This window comes from Onychostruthus taczanowskii, unplaced genomic scaffold, assembly GCF_017590055.1.
Source record: "Onychostruthus taczanowskii isolate IOZ18803 unplaced genomic scaffold, ASM1759005v1 scaffold30, whole genome shotgun sequence".
NCBI lineage: Eukaryota > Metazoa > Chordata > Aves > Passeriformes > Passeridae > Onychostruthus > Onychostruthus taczanowskii.
The window spans coordinates 8,325,429-8,345,511 of record NW_024500350.1 but is presented as its reverse complement, the minus strand read 5'-3'; the positions used below and the strand labels follow the sequence as shown (position 1 = coordinate 8,345,511).

The 20,083-nt window shown below is 52.6% G+C and overlaps 1 protein-coding gene across 1 annotated transcript in view; it reads left to right on the top strand.

Moving 5' to 3' along the window:
• RNF213 (ring finger protein 213) overlaps window positions 1-20,083 on the top strand; it is a 43,930-nt gene that overhangs the window by 9,059 nt on the left and 14,788 nt on the right. The window contains exons 10-36 of the mRNA XM_041409400.1: window positions 49-247; window positions 866-918; window positions 1,162-1,315; window positions 1,789-1,935; window positions 2,505-2,603; window positions 3,296-3,418; window positions 3,747-3,927; window positions 4,453-4,626; window positions 4,947-5,105; window positions 5,398-6,008; window positions 6,293-6,458; window positions 7,013-7,230; window positions 7,745-7,885; window positions 7,996-8,157; window positions 8,590-9,705; window positions 10,266-13,847; window positions 14,265-14,401; window positions 14,700-14,795; window positions 15,202-15,320; window positions 15,806-15,928; window positions 16,519-16,601; window positions 17,361-17,508; window positions 17,813-17,948; window positions 18,349-18,537; window positions 18,820-18,959; window positions 19,375-19,529; window positions 19,830-20,042. Coding sequence (XP_041265334.1) covers window positions 49-247; window positions 866-918; window positions 1,162-1,315; window positions 1,789-1,935; window positions 2,505-2,603; window positions 3,296-3,418; window positions 3,747-3,927; window positions 4,453-4,626; window positions 4,947-5,105; window positions 5,398-6,008; window positions 6,293-6,458; window positions 7,013-7,230; window positions 7,745-7,885; window positions 7,996-8,157; window positions 8,590-9,705; window positions 10,266-13,847; window positions 14,265-14,401; window positions 14,700-14,795; window positions 15,202-15,320; window positions 15,806-15,928; window positions 16,519-16,601; window positions 17,361-17,508; window positions 17,813-17,948; window positions 18,349-18,537; window positions 18,820-18,959; window positions 19,375-19,529; window positions 19,830-20,042 — 8,824 coding nt within the window. The remainder of the gene's footprint in view (window positions 1-48; window positions 248-865; window positions 919-1,161; window positions 1,316-1,788; window positions 1,936-2,504; window positions 2,604-3,295; window positions 3,419-3,746; window positions 3,928-4,452; window positions 4,627-4,946; window positions 5,106-5,397; window positions 6,009-6,292; window positions 6,459-7,012; window positions 7,231-7,744; window positions 7,886-7,995; window positions 8,158-8,589; window positions 9,706-10,265; window positions 13,848-14,264; window positions 14,402-14,699; window positions 14,796-15,201; window positions 15,321-15,805; window positions 15,929-16,518; window positions 16,602-17,360; window positions 17,509-17,812; window positions 17,949-18,348; window positions 18,538-18,819; window positions 18,960-19,374; window positions 19,530-19,829; window positions 20,043-20,083) is intronic.

Below are 20,083 nucleotides of genomic sequence, written 5' to 3'. Positions count from 1 at the left end.
CACAGCCTTTTGTTCACTGGAATCCTGAAGATTTTTTCTCCCCTCCAGAGGCACCCTGCTGGAACAAATGAGAGAAAAGAAGCACTTGATGGAATTTGATGGGACTCTGGTCAAGTCCTGGTTCTGTGTGCTGCCCCTGGAGAGCCTGGCTGAGTTCATAAGAGACTTCTCCAGTGACCTGTTAGTTACCCTTGAAGGTGTTCTGTACAGGTTGGAGAATGTTGACCTCTCGTGGAGAAGCTCTCAGGTTTGTCTTCTGGCAGCTTTACCCAGCTCGGGGATGAAGGCTCAAACTGAGCACCACTGAGGGGACTGGGGCTGGCAGCAGGTCACAGCACAAAGAGCTTCAAACCTAGCTAAGAGCAAAAATAGTTGCTATGGAGTCAGAGACTCCTCAGGGGGAGAGTTGGGGGTTTATCTGCAGCAAAAAGTGGTGTTGGCACTGATGAGGGAGGGTGTTCTTAGCTGGATTTGCTCTTGGTTAGTGATGGTAAATATTTCATTTCTGATCTCCTCAGACATGTACTTGAAACTGTTCTTTGCACAGGAGGGTTGGGCAAGGGGCTGCTGGTTTGGGAGATTTTCCTGCTGTTGTGAAAACTCTTGTATTGCTGTGAGGACAGCAGGAGTAGGACCTTGCAACTAATAATAGATTTGAGACCTCCAAATTGTAAGAAGTACAGGTTGGGTTTGTGCATATAAAAGCTGCCCCAGTATTGGCTCTGACATCCAGTAGATAAGTTCTGCTATTTTACAGTGTATTTATAAAAGTGTTGGAGAAGATGCAAAAGAATAGTGAGTTCCCTCTTCCTCAGCTAATCAGAGTTTCTTCCACAGTTTCATGTTTTTGTCTTTCCATTCTCAGGTAGAGAAGATTCTAAACACAGTGCTGCATGCCTTGGATGAGCCCCCAGCCAGGTAAGTGCAGTGCAGCTCTGTGAGAGCATTGTCTGCCTCTGTACCAGGGCTGGGGTCCTGCTTGTGTGCCTTGACATGTCTGTGAAGAAAAGAATCATGGAGTTCTATCCCATTTTTTAAATCCAGCTGAGGGAGGCAGCTGCCACGCAATGTTGAATTTGGTGGGGTTTTTACTTTGTTTTTAATTTTTTATTTTTCCTCAGAGCAGAAGATTAACTCTCCCTCTGTGTTGCTGCCCTGCAGAGCTCTGGGGGCTCCTTCTTGGCGGTGCTGCTTGTCCTACTGCCTCAGGCTGCACGAGAGGCTCTGCAAGGCTACCAAGACAGTGGGGTCGTTCCTGATCCCTGCCACTGCTGCCACCCTGATTGCCAAGGTTGCCCAGCTTCAGCCCCCAGCAGTGAGTACCAAGGAACTCTTGGCTTGATACAAGCAAGAAATGTCACAAGTGTGGCACAACACACTGGGTTTAGGTCAGATCCAGTCTCTGTTTGAAGAACTTCACACTCTAAGCAAGACTGTGATACTTTCAGACAGGTGTGGAGTCACCTGATGAGCTTAGTTCTTATTGGAAATAAGGTCAGATGCTCAGGTTTGCTGTGATAAACTTTGTCTTAAGTCTGGTTATGTTTCCCTTTAAGCATTTGTTATCTTTACTTCCTGGAACAAGCTTAAGCACAACCTGCCTGTAAGCAGTGCACTTTCCCAGCCTCTCTGCTCTTTATTCAAGCAGTGCTGAGTCTGTTGCTGGGCCCTTTTGTGTTCTGGGTGTGTTTGGGCCTTCTCTTTAGAAATACTGATGTAAATCTGTTGTCTATTGCTGTCCTGCTTGAACTGTGTTTATTTTGTTGTCTTCCCCTCTGTGTGGGGCAGGTTCCAGGGGATGCTGTGCAGGAAGTTCCAAAGCTGCTCAGTGGAGCTCTGAGGGAAGCTCGAACCTGGTTCAGAAACGTTTTAAAACAGAAATTACTGAAGGAGTACCTGGACCACGTGGCCTTCTCTTTGTTCTTTGAACTTCGGGTTTGTCATCTTCTCGTAATGTCAGTACAAAGGGGCTTTACTGTAGCTTAGCCAAGGTCTTGAGTGTGCTGGCTCTTTGCTGGGCTCTGCAGCTGCAGCTGGGTAAGGAGTGGGGTGGGGATGGGCAGTATTTGAAGCTCCCCTCCGTTCTGCTCATCCTTGGCTGTTCCTAAAGGCATTGCTGGGGTGAGGAGCTGCCCCTTGGTGTTGTCTTGTTCCCACTGTGTCCCACTGGTTATCCTCAGGCCTTCCAGCAGGCAAAGCTCAGAGCAGCCCTGCCAGTCTGAGCTGCTGTTCCTAGCCTTCCCTGGGACAGTTTCCAGCAGCAGGGTGGAAGTGGCTCATCCAAAAGTTTCCTTTAGCAGCTGAGATATTTACACACTGTTTGGGCTTAAAAGCTGCCTTTTGCAGCTCTGGGAGTGCTCCTTTTCCTCAGGATGGAAACATCTGGGAGGGCTGCAGACTGTCTGAGGCGTGTGGGGCATCTCTTCTACATTGTTCTTTTAATTTCCTTTCTCTGTTAAATCTCAGCACTCAGTGGTTTGAGTTGGTTTGCTTGTCCCCTGCAGGCTTGGAATAAGTTTGTGACTATCAGCTTTCCAGATGAGCAGTTCACCCAGACGTGGAGGAACACTTTACTTGCAGATCTGAAGAAAAGAATCCAGCAGGTAGGGGAGACTCCAGGCAGCCTTGGCTGGTGTCCAGAGCAGATGGAGTGACTTGTGCTGTGCTTGGAGCAAACGTGGTGGCTTTGGCTTTAACAATTGCCATTGCTGTTATGAACCAGGTTCTGGAGGCTCAGCAGTTGGCCATGACAATGTCCCACGCTGTAACCTTGGTCAGAGGCCTGGCTGCAGGTGCTGCTGCTTCAGAGGAAATCCACATTCTGAACAATTGTCACCTCTGTGGTTTTAAGAGCTAGCAAGTGCAAAATAAACACCCAGGGGCTCAGAGAAGCCAAGTTGGTGGCTCTGTTTTCATTCCTTGTGCAGAAATGGTGCTGCTCAGGCTCCCAAATGCACACCAGTGTGTGTAAGTCTCTTCCAAACTAACACTGTATATCTCATCTCCTTTCTACAGCAGTTACACATTGCTTTAAGCCATTGATTTTCACGGTGAAATCAGGAAACAAATGTTTTTTGCTGTGAGCGTGGCTTAGAGAGGTGGATATTAAGTAATCACACACTTTAGATGGAAATCATTTAAATATTTTCCAAGCATTTATTTGTTTGATCTCTCTCCCAGGCTCTCAGAAATGGGCTGATGCTCAGATTCCTTTGATTGTCTTGATAGCAACACTGCTTCATGCTGCCAGGAGAAACACTTTGAGCTGATGAGAAATCTCCCTTTTGCCCTTCAGGAACCTCCAGTGAACCAAATCTTGGTGTACTGCTGTCAGCACCACCACATCACAGAGATGGACTCCTCCATCAGCTGGTGCTTCCAGAACTGTGCTGTAGAGGCTGTACCTGCAGCTTGCCAGGTATTGTGTGTGCCCTGGTAGGGGAAAGGAAAGGTAGGGAAGGGAGGAGAAAGAAAAGTGGAATTCCACAGCAATTCTGTTGCACAGGGATGATGTGCCTTGTGGTAGAAAGGGAAGGTGGATGTTGCTTGAGTTGCTGTGGATTGTTTGTTAAACCAACAACAAAAAATCACAAGAAATCAGGAAATGAGGTCCGTGAGGAATATCTGTAACGTGTTTCCACCGTGAGCTCTGGTGTCAGTTGTGTCACAGGGCTGGTTGGGAAGGCACAGACACGGTGGCACCCCAGAGTCTGACCCACCCCTGCCCTCTCTGTGTGCCCTGGCAGATGCAGAGCAATCTCCTGGAGCAGATCTCTGCCTACAACATGGGCCAGTTCAGCCAGCTCGTGTCTGCTGTCATAGTGAAGTCGTGGCCAGTCAGGGCTGGGCAGTCTGAGGACAATTTTGATACGATTCTGCACCACCTGCTCACGTGGCCTGACATCAAACAAATCTTCAGCTTTAATGGTAGGTCTGTAGTTGGGTTTTAGGAGGCCCTGAGAAGTTTTCTCTGCCTCACTGCTGCCACTGCACAGAGCAGCAGAGTGAAATTGTCCTGCTCTTGTTTTAGTGCCTATCTCAAAGCTTGAACTATTCAGCTTGGGTTTGGAGAGGGAAGGCCAAGGAAGAGGGAGCCACTATTCCTCTTGTGCTGATCCACTGCAGCTTCCTCAGGATTTGTGGATCATAGCTTCTTTCTCTGAGACGTTCTCACAAGTTATTGGCACACAAAAATGCCAAAGAGTTGGCCAAGTGAATGGATCCCAATGGCTTTTGTTTGCCCCACAGGGTTTGGGTCTGGGCTCTCCATGGGAAGTTTCCGTATGCTGTCCTGAGAACCCTGGCTTTGTTCAAAAAGACATGAGGGGTTGGAGGGTGGTGTGAGTCCACAGGCTGTTGGGTGGGGTTCAGTAGGAAATGGAAGGACTCTGTGCCATGGCATGGAAAAGTTCCTGATTCTGCCTGTTGTTTGGATCTTTGTGTCTGGAACAGGAACAAACAGAAACCTGCTGGACAAGCTCACAGATGAAGCAAAGGATGTCATGGCCATAGCAGCCTCTGTGCTTACGAGTGTCACCGACGACATCCACAGCGGCTGCATCCTCGTGAAACACCTGGAGGAGGTTTTCCAGCACAAGGAGCAGTTCCTCTGCATTTGGGAGACAAGTAAGAGATGGGTTCAAAGGAGCATGGTTGGCTGACAGCATCACTGTGGTGATGCTGGCCTGCTCAGGTAGTGTTGCAGGGATTTGGGATGCTCAGGTAGTGTTGCAGGGATTTGGGATGCTCAGGTGGTGTTGCAGGGGTTGGGGATGCTCAGGAAGTGTTGCAGCAGTTTGGAGTGCTGTTCCTTGGCCTGGGCAGGAGCTGTCACCTCCAGTTTGTGTTGTCACTGCAGGGTTTGTGGCTCTGCAGTTCCCAACCTGAGCTGGGATGCAGGGCTTGGGAAGTGTCTGGTTTGTGATTACAGGTGCATTTTCTTTCAGAGCACCAGCAACGACCAAAGGAGGAAAAGGAACTGCTCCAGAGAAGCCTGAAAGAACTGCTGGCATTGAGGCATGAAGAAGTCACACAGCTCAGAAGAGAGGAAAAAGCAGTGGGAACCTTCCTGAGCATGTGCAGGAAGGTGCAGAAGTCTGTGAGAGGTAGAGTTCTGGGGGAGCAGTCTGAAAGTGGCAACTCCAGAAAAGAAGCATTTTCCTTTAAAATCTCTTGGCTTTGGGAGCAGGTTTGATTCTAAGCTCCAAATTTAGGGTGAGGAGGGGTGGGGGAAGTAAACCCAGAGCATTGAGGGGATCAAGTGAGTGCTTGTGCATCAAATGAGACTTGGAGGGGTCCACCTGCCTGGTAGCGTTTTGTGGCTTGGGGGATGGGATGAAGTGAGCTGGAGGCAGGCTGTACCAGCTGATCTCCCTCTGACCTGTCTCTTGTTTACAGTGAATGTAGGTGAAGTGGAATTTCAACACTCAAAAGATCTTCGCTCAAAAAGACTGAATCAAGTGGTGGTGGTGGGAAGGAAGCCCCTGCAGACCTTCTACAGCCTGAGCCCAGAGCTGAAACAGTTTGTCCACAAAATGCATGCTTTTAAGGACAGCGTGATACTCCAGCAGTTCTGGGAGGAAGCAGCACAGAAGGCAGGAGAGAAGTATGGGTGTGACAGTCCAGAGGAGGATGAGGATGAGGAGGACGAGGAGGAGATTGCTCCTGAGCTGGACCTTGATGATGTTTTGAACAGCATGATCCGCCCTTGCTTTGACAGCTATGCAATGCTGTATGATGATCTCAGATCAGGAAGTCTCACACTTTCTGCAGTGGATAGAATTTTCCAGGAGTTCACAAATCATCCTGAAGATCTCAGGGCGGAGCTGAACACCATCTGTGGGCTTTGGCCTGCAGAGGACAGAGGCTGGGTTGACCAGCGAGTCCAGCAGATCCAGCAGTACCATGAAATGCATTTAACCTTTGATGCTGCCAAGATCATTGCCCATGTCAAAGAGAGTTTAGGCATTTCTGGTGACTTCAGTATCCTGGAAAACTTGTTGCATATAGTAAGTATCCCTGATTTTGGCTCTGTACAGTCAGGATGTTGACTAAATTTGAACCTTCCCACAAGTCTACCCCAGTTTTTCAAGAGCCGTTCCTTGAACCAAGTGCTTATTTGAGGTAAAAATCAAATGTTCCAAGTGCTTTTGTGTAGTCATTCCTTAAAGGGAGGTGATGATACTGCTCTGTTGGGATGTTGGTTTGCAGAGGGCTTTCCTTTCCCTGCTGCAGAACCAGTGGCATTTCCCAATTTCAGACTCAGTGAGTATTTGCACCACTTGCTTTCCAGACAGAAAAGCTTGAATCCTACAAGACCCAGAAGCTGGATTCCATCAGCCCTGAGCTTGTGCAAGCCAAGAAGCTGCTGCAGGGGATCACTGTGCCCCGCCGTGGCTGTCTGAGGGAGCTGGCCCAGCAGAAGGAGTTTGTCTGCTGGGTCAGAGAAGCACTGAAAGGTGTGTGCTGCTCGTCCAGGAATTAGAGACTACGAGAAGGGATGTCAGCTCGTGTGGGGGCAGAAGGAACACCGAATCCCTGACCCATCTGCTTTGTGCCTTGGCAGCTTCTGGTGTTGAGAGTTACATCTCTGATGGGTTCTGGTGTGCAATGTGTTATGAGGACATTTTAAACGTGCCCATGCACCGCTGCAGGACACAGAGACTACCCAGCTGGGAGCTGGGCTGGGCCTGGAGGGCTTCAGCAGCTGCTGCTGCTCAGTTCAGACCTGTTGTTTCAGGGAATGGAGTTGTGTGTCTGCCAACTGAGCTGTCTGACCTGCACAGACACCCTCACTTGCACACACCCCCCAGGCACTGCTCCCATCCTGGCTGGAGCTCTGGGGACCTGTGGGGGTCCATGGATGGATGGATGGCCAGGGAGAGCTGATGGGGAGAGGGCAGTTCCACAGGAGCTACTGTTGAAAGCATTCTCCTTGCATTTCCTGTCGAGGGTGGTGATGAGGGCCGGTGTCCGAGCTGCTGTTGCTCACTCCCGTGTTGCCTCGTTTCAGACATAAATGAGCTGAAGGTGTTTGTTGACCTGGCCTCCATCTCGGCGGGGGAGAACGACATGGACGTGGACCGTGTGGCCTGTTTCCATGGCGCTGTGCACGGCTACTCCTCCCTGCTCTACGAGCTCCACCAGGACTCGGGCTTCGAGGACTTCATGCGCTGCTTGCAGAAGCTGTGGCGAGCCCTGGACAGCGATGACACCCTCCCTGAGAAACTGGTGAGTTCTGCTGGAGCAGGGCCTCTGCATCCTCCTGCCTTTCTGCCTTCCAGAAGTGGCTGGAAGTTGGGTTGCACTGGGCAAATGGCACCTGTGTGGGGACATCACTGTGGCTCAGGTTATTGGAGGAAAACCGGCTGATGTTCCTGCAGCACAAAGATTCACAGCTGGTGTAGCACAGGTTTCTCCAGGGCACTGTGAGGCTTTCCAGTGTGATGTGGTGTGGCTTGGCTCCTGCAAGTTTGATGGTGGGGAAGAGGAGAGGCAAATGCCTGGGACCTCTTATCCTTTTGCAGCAGGGCCTGCTTCTGCAGCAAGAGGTGTTGAAGCTTTCTTCAGCCTCCCGTGGAGTGGGTAAGGAAGAGCTGTGCAGAAAGAGCAGGCTGAAACCAGTACTCATTCCTTCTCCATCACTAAACTCTTGTGCCAGCCCGAGCTGTTGGTCCTGGTCAGGTGTGAGCAGGGATCAGAGTTCACAGCAGTCGAGGCAGTGCGGTGTCTCCTCTCCCCACAGCGCGCCTCGGCTCAGCACCTGGAGTGGCTGAAGACAGTGAAGGAGAGCCATGGCTCTGTGGAGCTGTCCTCACTGTCCCTGGCAGCTGCCATCAACAGCAGAGGGGTCTATGTGCTGAGGGCACCAGCTGATGGCCAAAAGGTGAGGCTGAGGTCACTCAGCTCCCGCTGCCCCTCCTGCCTGGGGGCTGCTGCCCTGGCCTCGGGCAGAGCCTCAGCCCCAGCCACGCTGACAGCTCCTGCTCTTGGCAGGTCTCCTTGGACAGTGTCCTGCGCTTCACCCTCCCAGGGAGCTCGAGGGACACCGAGGCCTCCTGGAAGTACTCACTGGCAGAGCTCCGTGAGCTGCAGAACAAACTGATGCTCATGTCAGCCAAGGGAGAGCAAGGCCTGGAGGTGGAGAGGTTCTCTGAGGTCAGATTCCAAACCCAGGGGGTTACTGGTGTTGGGGCCAGGGCTGGATTTTCCCTTGAGTATAAGCTTTTAAGGCTGTGCTTGACAGTGGAGTTGCGGGCGTGGTGGTTACAGGCACATTGGTGTTTCTGCCTTTGGTTCCTTGCTAAGGTGGAACTAAGCTGGAGACAGAACAATGAACTGGTGGCCTTATTCTCTGGCTGCACTGGGGATTGTCCTGGCTGGCAGCATCACTGTAATTTTATAGCAAACTGGGAGTTCCTTACTGGTTTCCTGGGGCTGCTGCTGTAAAAAAGTCACAGAGAGTCTGTGGCTGCTGTACAAGGCCTGACACACCTTGGGGCCAAAGACTCTTCATTGAATGTCTTTCCAGTGGTTTCGTGGCCGAAATTTGTAAATCAGCTTGTTTCTCTGTCCTCTGTCCTCACACAGGTCTTTTCCAATGTCCAGAGACTTGCCCAGGCCTTTATAGACCTGTACTCAGCTGGGAACATGCTTTTCCGCTCCTGGCTCGCCCAGGTGTATTGTTCACCCCACAAAGAATCCTGTGTTTTTATAGACTTCTCCCTGGGCCCCATCCCAGTGCTGGAAGGGCAAGGGGATATGGCAGCTGTGCTCCCAGCCCTCTGCAAGACCATGGAGAGCTTTCTGGAGAGTTGGAAAAGCTTCATGAATGCCAAGCGATGTGAGCATTTCTACCTGAACTACTACAGTGCGGAGCAGCTGGTGTACCTGTGCTCAGAGCTGGGCCAGGGCAGCCCCAGCCAGGCTGCCCTCATGATGCTCTCCTTCCTCAACCCCCACTGCACTGAGCAGGACGTCCTCAAAGCCCTTGGGAGCCAGGGGCCTCACAGCTCAGGCCAGGCTGTTTCTGACTTCCAAGTGCTGCTGGATGGGGAGAGGGACCTGAGCGCCCGGCTGGAGCGCATCTGGGAGTGCTACATGAACAACATGGGCTCCTTCCTCCCCAACTGCCTGGACGTGGACACACTGAGCGTGTGGCTGAAGAACCTGGCCAGCAGTGGCAGGGAATCTGTCACCAGAGACTTCCCTGAGGACCTGCTCTGTGTGGGCCAGCCCAACCTCATCACCTGCCCTCGCTCTGAGGTGCTCAGCTCTGCCCTGGCCATTTACATGAACAGCCCCGAGCAGCCCCTTCCCACCTTCGATGAGGTGCTGCTGTGCACGCCCCAGACCAGTGCAGAGCAGGTGGGGCTGTTCCTGCGCCGGTGCCTCATTCCCTGCCAGGGAGGGAACAAGATCTACACGATGCTTTATGCGGATGAGCTGAGCTACGACGTCAGCTGCAGGGCAGAGGAGCTGTTCCAGCACCTGAAGTGCTACAACAGCTCCTACAGGCTCATCATCCTGTGCAGCTGCGAGCGGGACACCAGCTACCTGCTCTCTGCCTTCAGCCACTACAAGGTGCACATGATTCCCCAGAGGTCACGGGCAGAGATCCAGCAGTACCTGCAGCACCACTTCCGAGTGGCTCAGCCCTCCGACTCGGCTGCGGCCGTGTTCAAGGAGCACATGTGTGTTGGGATGGTGAGTTGTAGAGACTCTAACTGTAAACACAGCAGAGGAGTTCCCTGTTTCATTGGGGTTGTGCTGTATCCCATAACAAACTGGTGTTGTACAAGGTGACACTAACACCAGACAGCAAATTAGGCCTGTCTGGTGTCCTTGGGTTGATGATTTCTGAAGGCACTTTAGTCCAAGCCTCACTGCCCCCACTGTAGCATTTATGGGAAACATAAAAATGCAAAATCTAATCTCCCTCGTGTTAATTTGCATGTTGGAAAGTAGGTGCAGCTGTAAGAACAGAATGTAAAAGAAACTGGAATAAATACCAGCAGTTTCTTGGCTTTAGTTTTCTTTGAAGTAGCCCGGAGAAGGGGCTGGAGGTGATGCCAGGTTCATGTGTAGGAGGGAATAGGATTCCTTGGTGCACTTTAAGTGGAAGAAGGGGATGCACAGGGAAAAGGCTGGCTCCTGTTCCTCAGGCCTGTGGTTTTAGGCAAGGAGACTGTTAACAAGAGATTACCTAAGCTGATGAAGAGTGAGGCTACAGCTCTGTGATGACCTTTTATTTTCTTTTTCTCCAGATGTCAGTGGGCCAAAAGTATCACTTCTTGGATGTGTTTCCTAAAATAACGTGCAAGTCTCCCAAAGAAGTGCTAGAAATGGAGACACTTGGGAACGGTTCTGGGGATGTGGGAATGGACAAGGAGGAATTCTGCAGTGAGGCTTTCCAGAGACCCTTCCAGTACCTGAAGAGGTTTGACCAGGGCTGTGACCTGGACACGTTCTGGTACGAGGCGCTCTCGGTGGAAGGCAGCCCTGCAGAATGTCTGCAGCTCTTCCTCCTGCACTGCGGGGTCGTGGATCCCTCCTGGGCAGAGCTCCGCAACTTCACCTGGTTCCTCAATATTCAGCTGAGAGACTGCGAAGCCTCTGTCTTCTGCAACCCTGACTTTGTCCGGGACACTTTGAATGGTTTCAAGAACTTTGTGGTTGGCTTCATGATTTTAATGGCGCGGGATTTTGCGACGCCCTCCCTGAGCATTTCCGACCAGAGTTCAGGAAGACGATCCTCCCACCTGGAGAATGTCGCTGAGGAAGATCTGCTTCCTTTCCGCATCAGGAAGAAGTGGGAGTCAGAGCCTCATCCCTATCTGTTTTTCAATGGGGATCGTATGTCCATGACATTCATTGGTTTCCACTTCCAGCAGACCGGGAATCGCATTGATGCCATCAATCCTCTGAACGGGAATGTCATCAAGAAGGACATCATGACTGCCCAGCTCTTCCAGGGCTTGTTAGTGCAGAGGGTTCCCTTCAACGTGCCCTTTGATCAGCTGCCCCGCGAGGAGAAGCTCGAGAGGCTCTGCATGGTGCTGGGGCTCCCCTGGGTGTTTGACCCCGACGAGACGTACGAGCTCACCACAGACAACATGCTGAAAATCTTGGCCATCGAGATGCGATTCCGCTGCAACATCCCGGTGGTCATCATGGGAGAAACAGGCTGTGGGAAAACCAGGCTGGTGAAGTTCCTGTGCCAGTTACGCAGAAGCTTTGTAGAGGTGGAGAACATGAAGCTTGTCAAGGTTCATGGAGGTACCACTGCAGAGATGGTCTACGCCAGGGTCAGAGAAGCAGAAGCCCTGGCTAAATACAACAAGGAGCAGCATGGGTTGGACACCGTCCTCTTTTTCGACGAAGCCAACACGACAGAGGCCGTGAGCAGCATCAAGGAGGTTCTGTGTGACCGCACGGTGCAGGGGCAGCCTTTGGCCTCTGGCTCTGGCCTGCGGATCATCGCAGCCTGCAATCCCTACCGGAAGCACACGGACAGGATGATCCAACGCCTGGAGCTGGCTGGGCTGGGCTACCGGGTGAAGGCCGACGACACCCGGGAGAAGCTGGGCTCCATCCCGCTGAGGCAGCTCGTGTACCGCGTGCACGCGCTCCCGCCCAGCATGATCCCGCTGGTGTGGGACTTTGGGCAGCTCAACAACCACATGGAGAAGAAGTACATCCAGCAGATCGTGCAGCGCGTGGCGGAGCAGCTGCCCATGGCCAAGGACGAGGTGAGGGTGGTCACAGAGGTGCTCTTTGCCTCCCAGCAGTACATGAGGCAGAGGGACGACGAGTGCAGCTTCGTCAGCCTGCGGGACGTGGAGCGCTGCATGGAGGTGTTCAAGTGGTTTTGCAGGCACAGCCACCTGCTGCTGAGGGAGCTGGAGAAGTACTTGGCGGAGAGGAAAGCTCCCAAGGGCGGCAGTGACAGAAATGGTGTCATCTGGTCCTTGGTGCTGGCGGTCGGGGTCTGCTACCATGCGTCCCTGGAAAGGAAGGAGCCGTACAGGACTGCCATCAGCCAGGTCCTCCCAAAGCCTTACAATACCCAGAAAAAGATTTTGGAAGAAATCACCCTGATGCAGGACTTATTCTTGAGTGGGGTGCCACTCCGGGATACCATAGCAAGGAACTTGGCCTTGAAGGAAAATGTCTTCATGATGGTCATCTGTATTGAGCTGAAAATCCCTCTTTTTCTTGTTGGGAAGCCTGGAAGCTCCAAATCCCTGGCAAAAACCATCGTGGCTGATGCTATGCAGGGCCAAGCAGCTCATTCTGATCTGTTCAAGGACCTGAAGCAGATCCATCTTGTGTCTTTTCAGTGCAGCCCTCTCTCCACTCCAGAGGGAATCATAGGCACTTTTAAGCACTGTGCTCGATTCCAGGAAGGGAAGAACTTGGAGGAGTATGTATCAGTGGTGGTTTTGGATGAGATTGGGCTGGCAGAAGACTCTCCCAAAATGCCATTGAAGACTTTGCATCCACTTTTGGAGGATGGCTGCATAGATGATGTCCCTCTTCCTCACAAAAAGGTTGGCTTCATTGGGATTTCCAACTGGGCTTTGGACCCTGCTAAGATGAATCGAGGCATCTTTGTGTCTCGTGGAGACCCCAGCAGAGAGGAGCTCATCGAGAGCGCGAAGGGCATTTGCTGCTCGGCACGAGGGACTCTGCAGAAGGTCGAACAGTATTTCCATCACTTTGCAGATGCATATGAAAACATTTGCAAGGCCCAAGACAGGGAGTTCTTTGGCCTGCGTGACTACTACAGCCTCATAAAGATGTTTTTTGCCTTAGCTAAGAGCTCCAAAAGCGAGCCCACACCTCAGGACATCGCTGCAGTGGTTCTTCGTAACTTCGGTGGCAAAGATGATGTCAATGCCTTGGAAATATTCACTTCCAAGTTGTTACAAAAAGGGGAGATACGTGCTCACGACATCAGTAGGATAGAGTTGATCCGACAGAACATTTACAGCGGTGCTGAGGATGGGGACTGCAGGTACCTGCTTGTGTTGACTGAGAACTATGCTGCGCTGCAGATCCTCCAGCAGGCTTTTTTCACTGCCCGACAGCAGCCAGAAATCATCTTTGGCTCCAGTTTTCCTAAGGACCAAGAATACACCCAGATATGCAGAAACATAAACCGAGTGAAGGTCTGCATGGAAACTGGCCAGATGGTTGTGCTTCTCAACTTGCAGAACCTCTACGAGAGCCTCTATGATGCCCTCAACCAGTACTATGTGTACCTAGCCGGGCAGAAGTATGTGGATCTGGGGCTGGGCACGCACCGGGTGAAGTGCCGGGTGCACCCCAAGTTTCGCCTGATCGTCATCGAGGAGAAGGGGGTGGTGTACAAGCACTTCCCCATCCCGCTGATCAACCGGCTGGAGAAGCACTACCTGGACATCAGCACCGTGCTGGACAAGGGCCAGAGGGAGGCCGTGCAGGACCTGGAGCGGTGGGTGCAGGAGTTCACGGCCGTCAACACAGAGGAGCACTTCATCAGCCAGCAGCGGTACCGCCCCGCAGACGTGTTCGTGGGCTACCACGCCGACACCTGCGCCTCGCTGGTGCTGCAGGGCACGCAGCGCCTGCGCCCGGCCTGCGCCCCCGCCGAGCTCCTGCCGCGTGTCGCCGAGCAGGCGCGGCTGGCCCTGCTCAACTGTGCCACCCCCGACGCCGTCATCCGCCTCTGCAACTCCGTGGGGGTGTTCATGGCGCACTCCCTGGCCCACACCTACTTCAGGCAGCAGCAGCACACCTCCTTCGCCGACTTCCTGGGCGCCCACGTGCGTGCAGAGGCCGGGCCCCAGACTGCCTTCACCGAGGTGAGGCTGGGGTGTTGCCAGCCCTCCTGACCCTGCTCATCTCCGTGTGCCCGGGCTGCAGCGTGGCACCACCTGCGTGCACTGCAGTGCCGGGTGTGCAGAGCTGGCAGCAAATAAGTGGTGATTTTGGGGCACAGTGCAGCTCTGCAGCAGGCCATGGGGGCAGTGCAGCTCTGCAGCAGGCTGGGGGGCAGTGCAGTGCAGCTCTGCAGCAGCCCAGGGACAGTGCAGTGCAGCTCTGCAGCAGGCCAAGGGGCAGTGCAGTGCAGCTCTGCACCAGGCTGGGGAGCAGTGCAGTGCAGCTCTGCAGCAGGCTGGGGAGCAGTGCAGTGCAGCTCTGCAGCAGGCTGGGGGGCACTGCAGCAGGCTGGCAGCCCTCTGAGCGCAGGTGCTGCATTGCTGCCCCTCTCTCTCCAGGTCACCACCTTCTCACGGCTGCTCACCAGCGCTGATGCTGCCTGCCTGGAGAGGGAGGTGCAGGGCAAGGCCCAGAGGCCCCAGATCCTGTTCCTGCAGCAGTTTGACACGGAGTACTCCTTTCTGAAGGGCATCCGGTGAGTCTGGGCCGTGTTTTCCTGCTGGGAATGGGCTGTCAGCTGTGTGCAGGGTGTGTGGGCAGAGCATTCAGAGTAGCACATATGGAAAATGGAGCTGTGCTGGCAGTGGGCTGGCTCTGCCCAGATATCTGCTGATAAGGGACAAACCTTGTCAGCTCCATCACATGAGATGGGGTTTGGTGGTTTTCTCTTTCCTCCTGTATCAGCCAAAGCTAATGTGGAATGACTGGTTCTGTGGTCTTTAATGTTTGGTCTATACTCAGTGACTTCTGTTAAATCTCTTTTCACTCTTCAGGGATTTCCTGGATTCCACTTCAGGAAATAAAGTCCTCATTATTCAGACAGATTTTGGAGATGGCTCTCAGAATGCCCAGCTCATCGCCTCAGCCAAGTGAGTGGGTGTGGAGTGGTTCAGTTCTGCCAGGCCACTCCTTGCTGTTTGGTTATTGGTGCTGTTTGGGGATCTCACAGTCAGGAATGTGCAGTCCTTTCTTCTGTAGCAGAATGAATCTAAATGCACTGGTTGTATTTCAAATAATCCATAACCCAAGTCAGAGTAAGCTGAGCTGGGTGAAATGAGCAGATTATCCCCTTTGATGTGTGAATTCTGGCCATTGGCTGCAGAATTCCTGAAGAGCTGAGGGTCACAGGGTAATTCAGGGCACAGCTGGGAGGAAGGAGTGGCAGTCACCTGTGTCTGTTCTGGGAGAGGACATGTGTCCTCTCTGAGGAGAGACCTGTGGCCATGGGCCTCTGTGTGCCTTTGCTCTGCCATCAGCATTTCCTCTTTGCTGCAGGTACACCATTGTCAATGAGATCAACAAGGTGGACCTGGGGGAGGTCTCTGTCTTTGTTTACTTTATCATGAAGCTTTCCCGGCTGGAAGGAGGAACATCCTACGTGGGATTCCATGGAGGTGGGTGTGCCCATCTGTCCCTTTAGGCAATCATTTCTCTTGCTCACTGTTCCTCTAAATGCTGAGAAGCTGGACTCAGTGTGTCCTGTGGGTTGTCAGAGCTGCTTCCCTGTCCCACAGGGCTGCCCAGGGGATCAGTACCTGGCAGTCCTTGCCTTGCCTGCTGACAGACAGGTCCCCCCTGCAGTCAGCTGGAGAGCAGCACACAGCCACGAGGTGTGTGGGTGTGTTGTCCTCCGAGGCTCTGGAGCAGGTGCTGACGTGTTCAGCAAGGTTCCTCTGGGTCTGGGGTCTTCTGAGAGCCCCAGAACCTTGGACCCGTCAGGCAGCAGGTTCTGAGGGCATTGTTCTTTCCCCTCCTACAGCAAGAGGTGAGAGTTAGTGACCTCTGAAAGTAACCCCAGGGGCTGGCAGGTAATTCTGGGGGTGCTCCTCTGGAAGAGCAAGCTGCAGGCTGGGAGTGATTCCTTGTTCTGTGCCTGTAGGGCTGTGGCAGTCGGTGCACATCGACGACCTCCGCAGATCCAAGGACATGATCTCTGACTTGACAGCCCTGCAGAACCTCACCATCAGCCAGGTGTTCTCTCAGGATCCAGGTGCAGCCAGAGGTGAGCAGTGTGCTGGGGAAATGGGGGGCTGTGGTCCCAGACTTGGTACTACAGGAACTGATGCCTGGCACAACTTACCTGATGACTTTCCCTGCTCAGCACCTGGTTTTGGTAGGGTCACCACATGGCTCCCAACTTGTATTTAATTCATTACTACAAATTTAGGTCATCAAGCAAGTTAATTTGGTATTTTTCCCTTTTCTTTTTGACAAAAATGTGGCATTTGCACTGCTCAGCAGCCTGAGTGCTCTGTCCCAGCACAGGAGGCAGCAGATGCTGCATGGCAGAGACCAACAAGGATCTTTCTTTCCCCTCAGCTTTTTCTTACTCTTTTTCCTTGCACCATACTGCCTGACAGGATCAGGGAGAGCTTGAGGCATTAGCTCACATTTCTTCCAGCTCTTGCTGCATGAAGCCTGACAGCCCAAGCAGCTGTGGCTGTGTTTGCGAGGTGAATCTCAGCTACTCATGCAGGTGCTAATGGATCTCTGACAGATGTTCTGCTGCTCTGGGATGCAGTTGCTAAAATAAACTGATCTGACTGATGCAGGAGTGCACTGCTGCTTTCTAATAAAAATTCTACACCTTAGCTGCAGTTCTGCCTACCAGTGGAGAAGCAGAGCAGGAGGAGATGGAGGTTGGAACACCAGTGCCAGGAGCAGAGCACCAGGAGGTCAGTTCAGAATACATTTGTTTGCCTCTCAGCTGTCACGTGGCTCTCTGCTCTGTCATCTGTGGATGCAGCCCACCTTTTGTGTCCCCCTTCACCTGAAACCAATCAGCAATATTTGTATCATGAATGTTACTGATCAGATACAAGCTCCTCCTCCCCACTGCCCAGTCAAAATCAACATCACTAAAGAAATCAACCATTCTAAGGACTCTAATTCTTTAGTCATTTAATTCTTCTGATTTTTAAAAATCAGCTCTAAGAGTTTCTGTTTCCTTTCTCCCCCGGAGGTGGGAGCTGTGGTCCTCAGCCTCACTCCAGCTGTGTGCTCTGAGGTGGAGCTGGAGCTGGGCTGGCTGAGGACTTGGCTGTGCTGCAGCCACATTCACACTGCTCCATGTGCCCCTGGCAGCCTCAGCTGGACATGCCCAGCAGCAGGGACATGGAGCATTTCCCAGGAAGGGCACATTTTCCCTGGTCACATTGATTATTTCCATTTCTTTCTTCAAACTGCTGAATCTTTCCCCTGCAGGAATCTCAACTCAGCACAAATGCTGTGTCACAGGCCAGTTTGAAAGGGCCACAGAAGCTGCATCATGTTCTTGACAGCAAAAGAGCTGAGATTTGCAGCCTGAGTTGAGGGGAGCTGGAAACCGGGATGCCAGGCATTAGGCAATTTGAGGGAGCACTGTAAAGCTTTTAAGGGAGTGTGCTGGGGACAGGAGGGTCACTCCAGGAGAATGACCTCGTTTCCCTGGGCAGGGGGAGATCCTGGACACCACGGTGCTGCTGAGGACCTGCGTGCAGAGTGCGGTGGGCATGCTGCGGGACCAGAACGAGGACCTGAGCCGGAGCAGGAGGAGAATTGAGATTCTGCTTGGCCTCTTCTCCAAAGAGGATGAGCTGAAAGGTGTGTGCTGTAGGGAGTCCCTGGGCATCTGGGGACCACCAAAACTGTCAGCTCACTGGGGATGCAGAGGTCCTTGCTGTGGTGCAGGCAAGGGGGCTCTCCCAAGAATGTGTGTCCGTGCTGCAGTGCGTGGGTGGATGTAAGGCTTTTCTGCTGTTTAAGTAGTGGCTTTTTCTCTGGCTGTGCTGGCTGGTTTTTTCCCCACTTGGCCAATTATTGAAACAACTGTCAAATGCTGTGCTTGGTGGGATATTTGGATCCAAGCTAATAGAAGAGAAAACACAATTTCCCTGCTGTTTTGTAGCCTCCTTCCTGAAGATAACCAAGGCTCGTCTCTCCAGCCTGTTGAAGAAGCAAGAAGAAAATTCCCTTCACCCAAAAAACTGGGTGCTTCGGGAAGCTTCCAACCTCAGTGCTCTGCAGGAGGCAGGTACCTTCAGGTGAGAACAGCAGCACTGCAGCTTCCCAGGAAGGGTCTGCAAGTGGCACCTGTGCAGCAGAGACAGCAGTTTTGTGTAACTTGTGTGAACATTTGCAGTGTCAGTCTCCAGGCTGTGCTGGAAACTCTGTGAAGGCAATTTTAGCCTCTCCTGGGGAAGAGTAAGTTAGAGCTGAAGGGGCTGTACTGGGACAGGGATGCACAAGTGCTTGAGTGGAACAGTGGGATTGCAGGTGAGCCAGGAGTGAGAGGAGTGCAGGGTTTTTTGTTGGTGTGGTATTCTTTCCCATAAAGGCAGCATTAGGATTCTGTCACATGCAAATGTCAGCAGTTATTCAGGGCAGGCACCTCCTGTTTTACTGACATTCCCTCTGGGTTTCTCCATCTCTGTCTCCCCAAAGGCACACCCTGTGGAAGCGAGTGCAGAAGGTGGTCACTCCCTTCCTGGCTCTCCTGATTGCTGTCATAGACAGGAATGGCAATCTGGAGCTGCTGGCCAGGCCAGGACCAAAGTGGGTGACAAAGCTCTGGATGTTCATCTTCAGTGACTCCAAATTTCTGAGTGTCCCTCCTGGTGTGGGGAAGAACAGGTGAGCCTGGGGGAGCAGCAGGAGGGCTGGGCTGGCAGCACTGGGAGCAGCCCAGCACTGGCTCTAATCCCCCCAGGCAGAGGGGTGTTGTTTGGCTGCTCCAGGAGGGCAGCAGGCACTGCTCACAGTTCAGCCTGTTCTCTTCAGAGTCCTGCAGTTCCCTCCCCTTCTCTCTCCCCTCCCTCCTAGGGCTCAGTTGCTTTCTGCAGCCTCTGCCTCTGTTGTCTGTACTGTGCTTCCCAGACAAAAGCCCTGTACATTAATGAGCTTTTAACCCCCCAGCCCTCAGCCAGAGATAATCGTGGTGCAGAACAACATGACAGTGTCTGCTGATGCTGGGAATGAGATGCCCTTCAGCTGGAGGATAAAGGAGTACCTGGAAGAGATGTGGTTGGAGGCTCAATACATCCAAAACACTGAAGGTGAGAGCCTGGCTTCAGCATCTCCATCCACTGCCCTTTGAGCTCTGGTTTGTCACTGCTGTGCTCCTCCTGTCACTGGAGTCACCTTCACTGCCTCTGTGCTCCTGTGAGCCAGCAGAGTTCTGTGCAGGCAGCTTTCTTTGTGCTTCTCACCATTCATCTTCCTCACCTGTTCTGTGCCCTTGCATTCCAAGTACTGTGGAGCAGCCAAGAGTTAATGACAAGGTGAGATTGCAGAAATACAACACGGTGCTGGGCTGACAAGGCCTGGCCTGAGTCCCTCCTCAGTGCCCTGGATGAGGGGAGTGCTGGATGCATCAGTGATTAATGAGGTGTCAGTGTCTCTAGGATAGATGCTGTGTCAAAGCCAGCTTCCTCCCAACATCCAGCTTTTCTCTGCATCTTCATTTTCTAGGCCATGCTGAGAAGTTTGTGGAATACTTCCAGAAAACTGCCCTGGGAAAATTCATCTCTGCTCTGACTGAGGGAGAAAGGCAGATGCTCTTCGAGTGCTACATCACAGACTTTATTGTCTTGACCATTGGTGTGTCCTCCCAGAAGGAGCTGCAGGTCAGGGGCTGGAAATTCTTTGGGGAGAAGAGTGTGATGCCTGTGAATGTGTTGTCCTGAATCAGTCCTGCCTTGGGGAAAACCCCCTCTGGGACAGCCCAGCAGCAGGAGAACCCCAGAGCAGACCACTGGACACTGGGGTTACTCAGAAAGGCAGCACCTGCATAAATTGACACATTTAAGGCTGTCTTTGTAGGAAAGTGATTCTCGTCTTTCAGAGAGTTTTGCCAGGATTTCCAGTACTAAATGAATTATTAAAGTGCTTTCTCACCTTTGGTTTTCTGTGTCCCACCCCTGCAGTGTATGCGTGTGGCATTCATGTCCTGCGTTGAGGAGTGGATGGCAGAGTCCCCCTGGAGGAAGGAGCTGGTGCCCTCCCTGCCCTGGGCCCACCTGGCACACAACCAGTGCAAGAGCCACCTGCAGAACTTCTCCAGGATCCTGGCTGTGTACCCCTGTGTGACTGGCTACCTCCTGAACCAGCAAGGATGCAGAATTCCACGCTCTGAGATGGTAGAGTCACTGCCTCAGCCCTGGCAGGGAGCTCTGTCTGC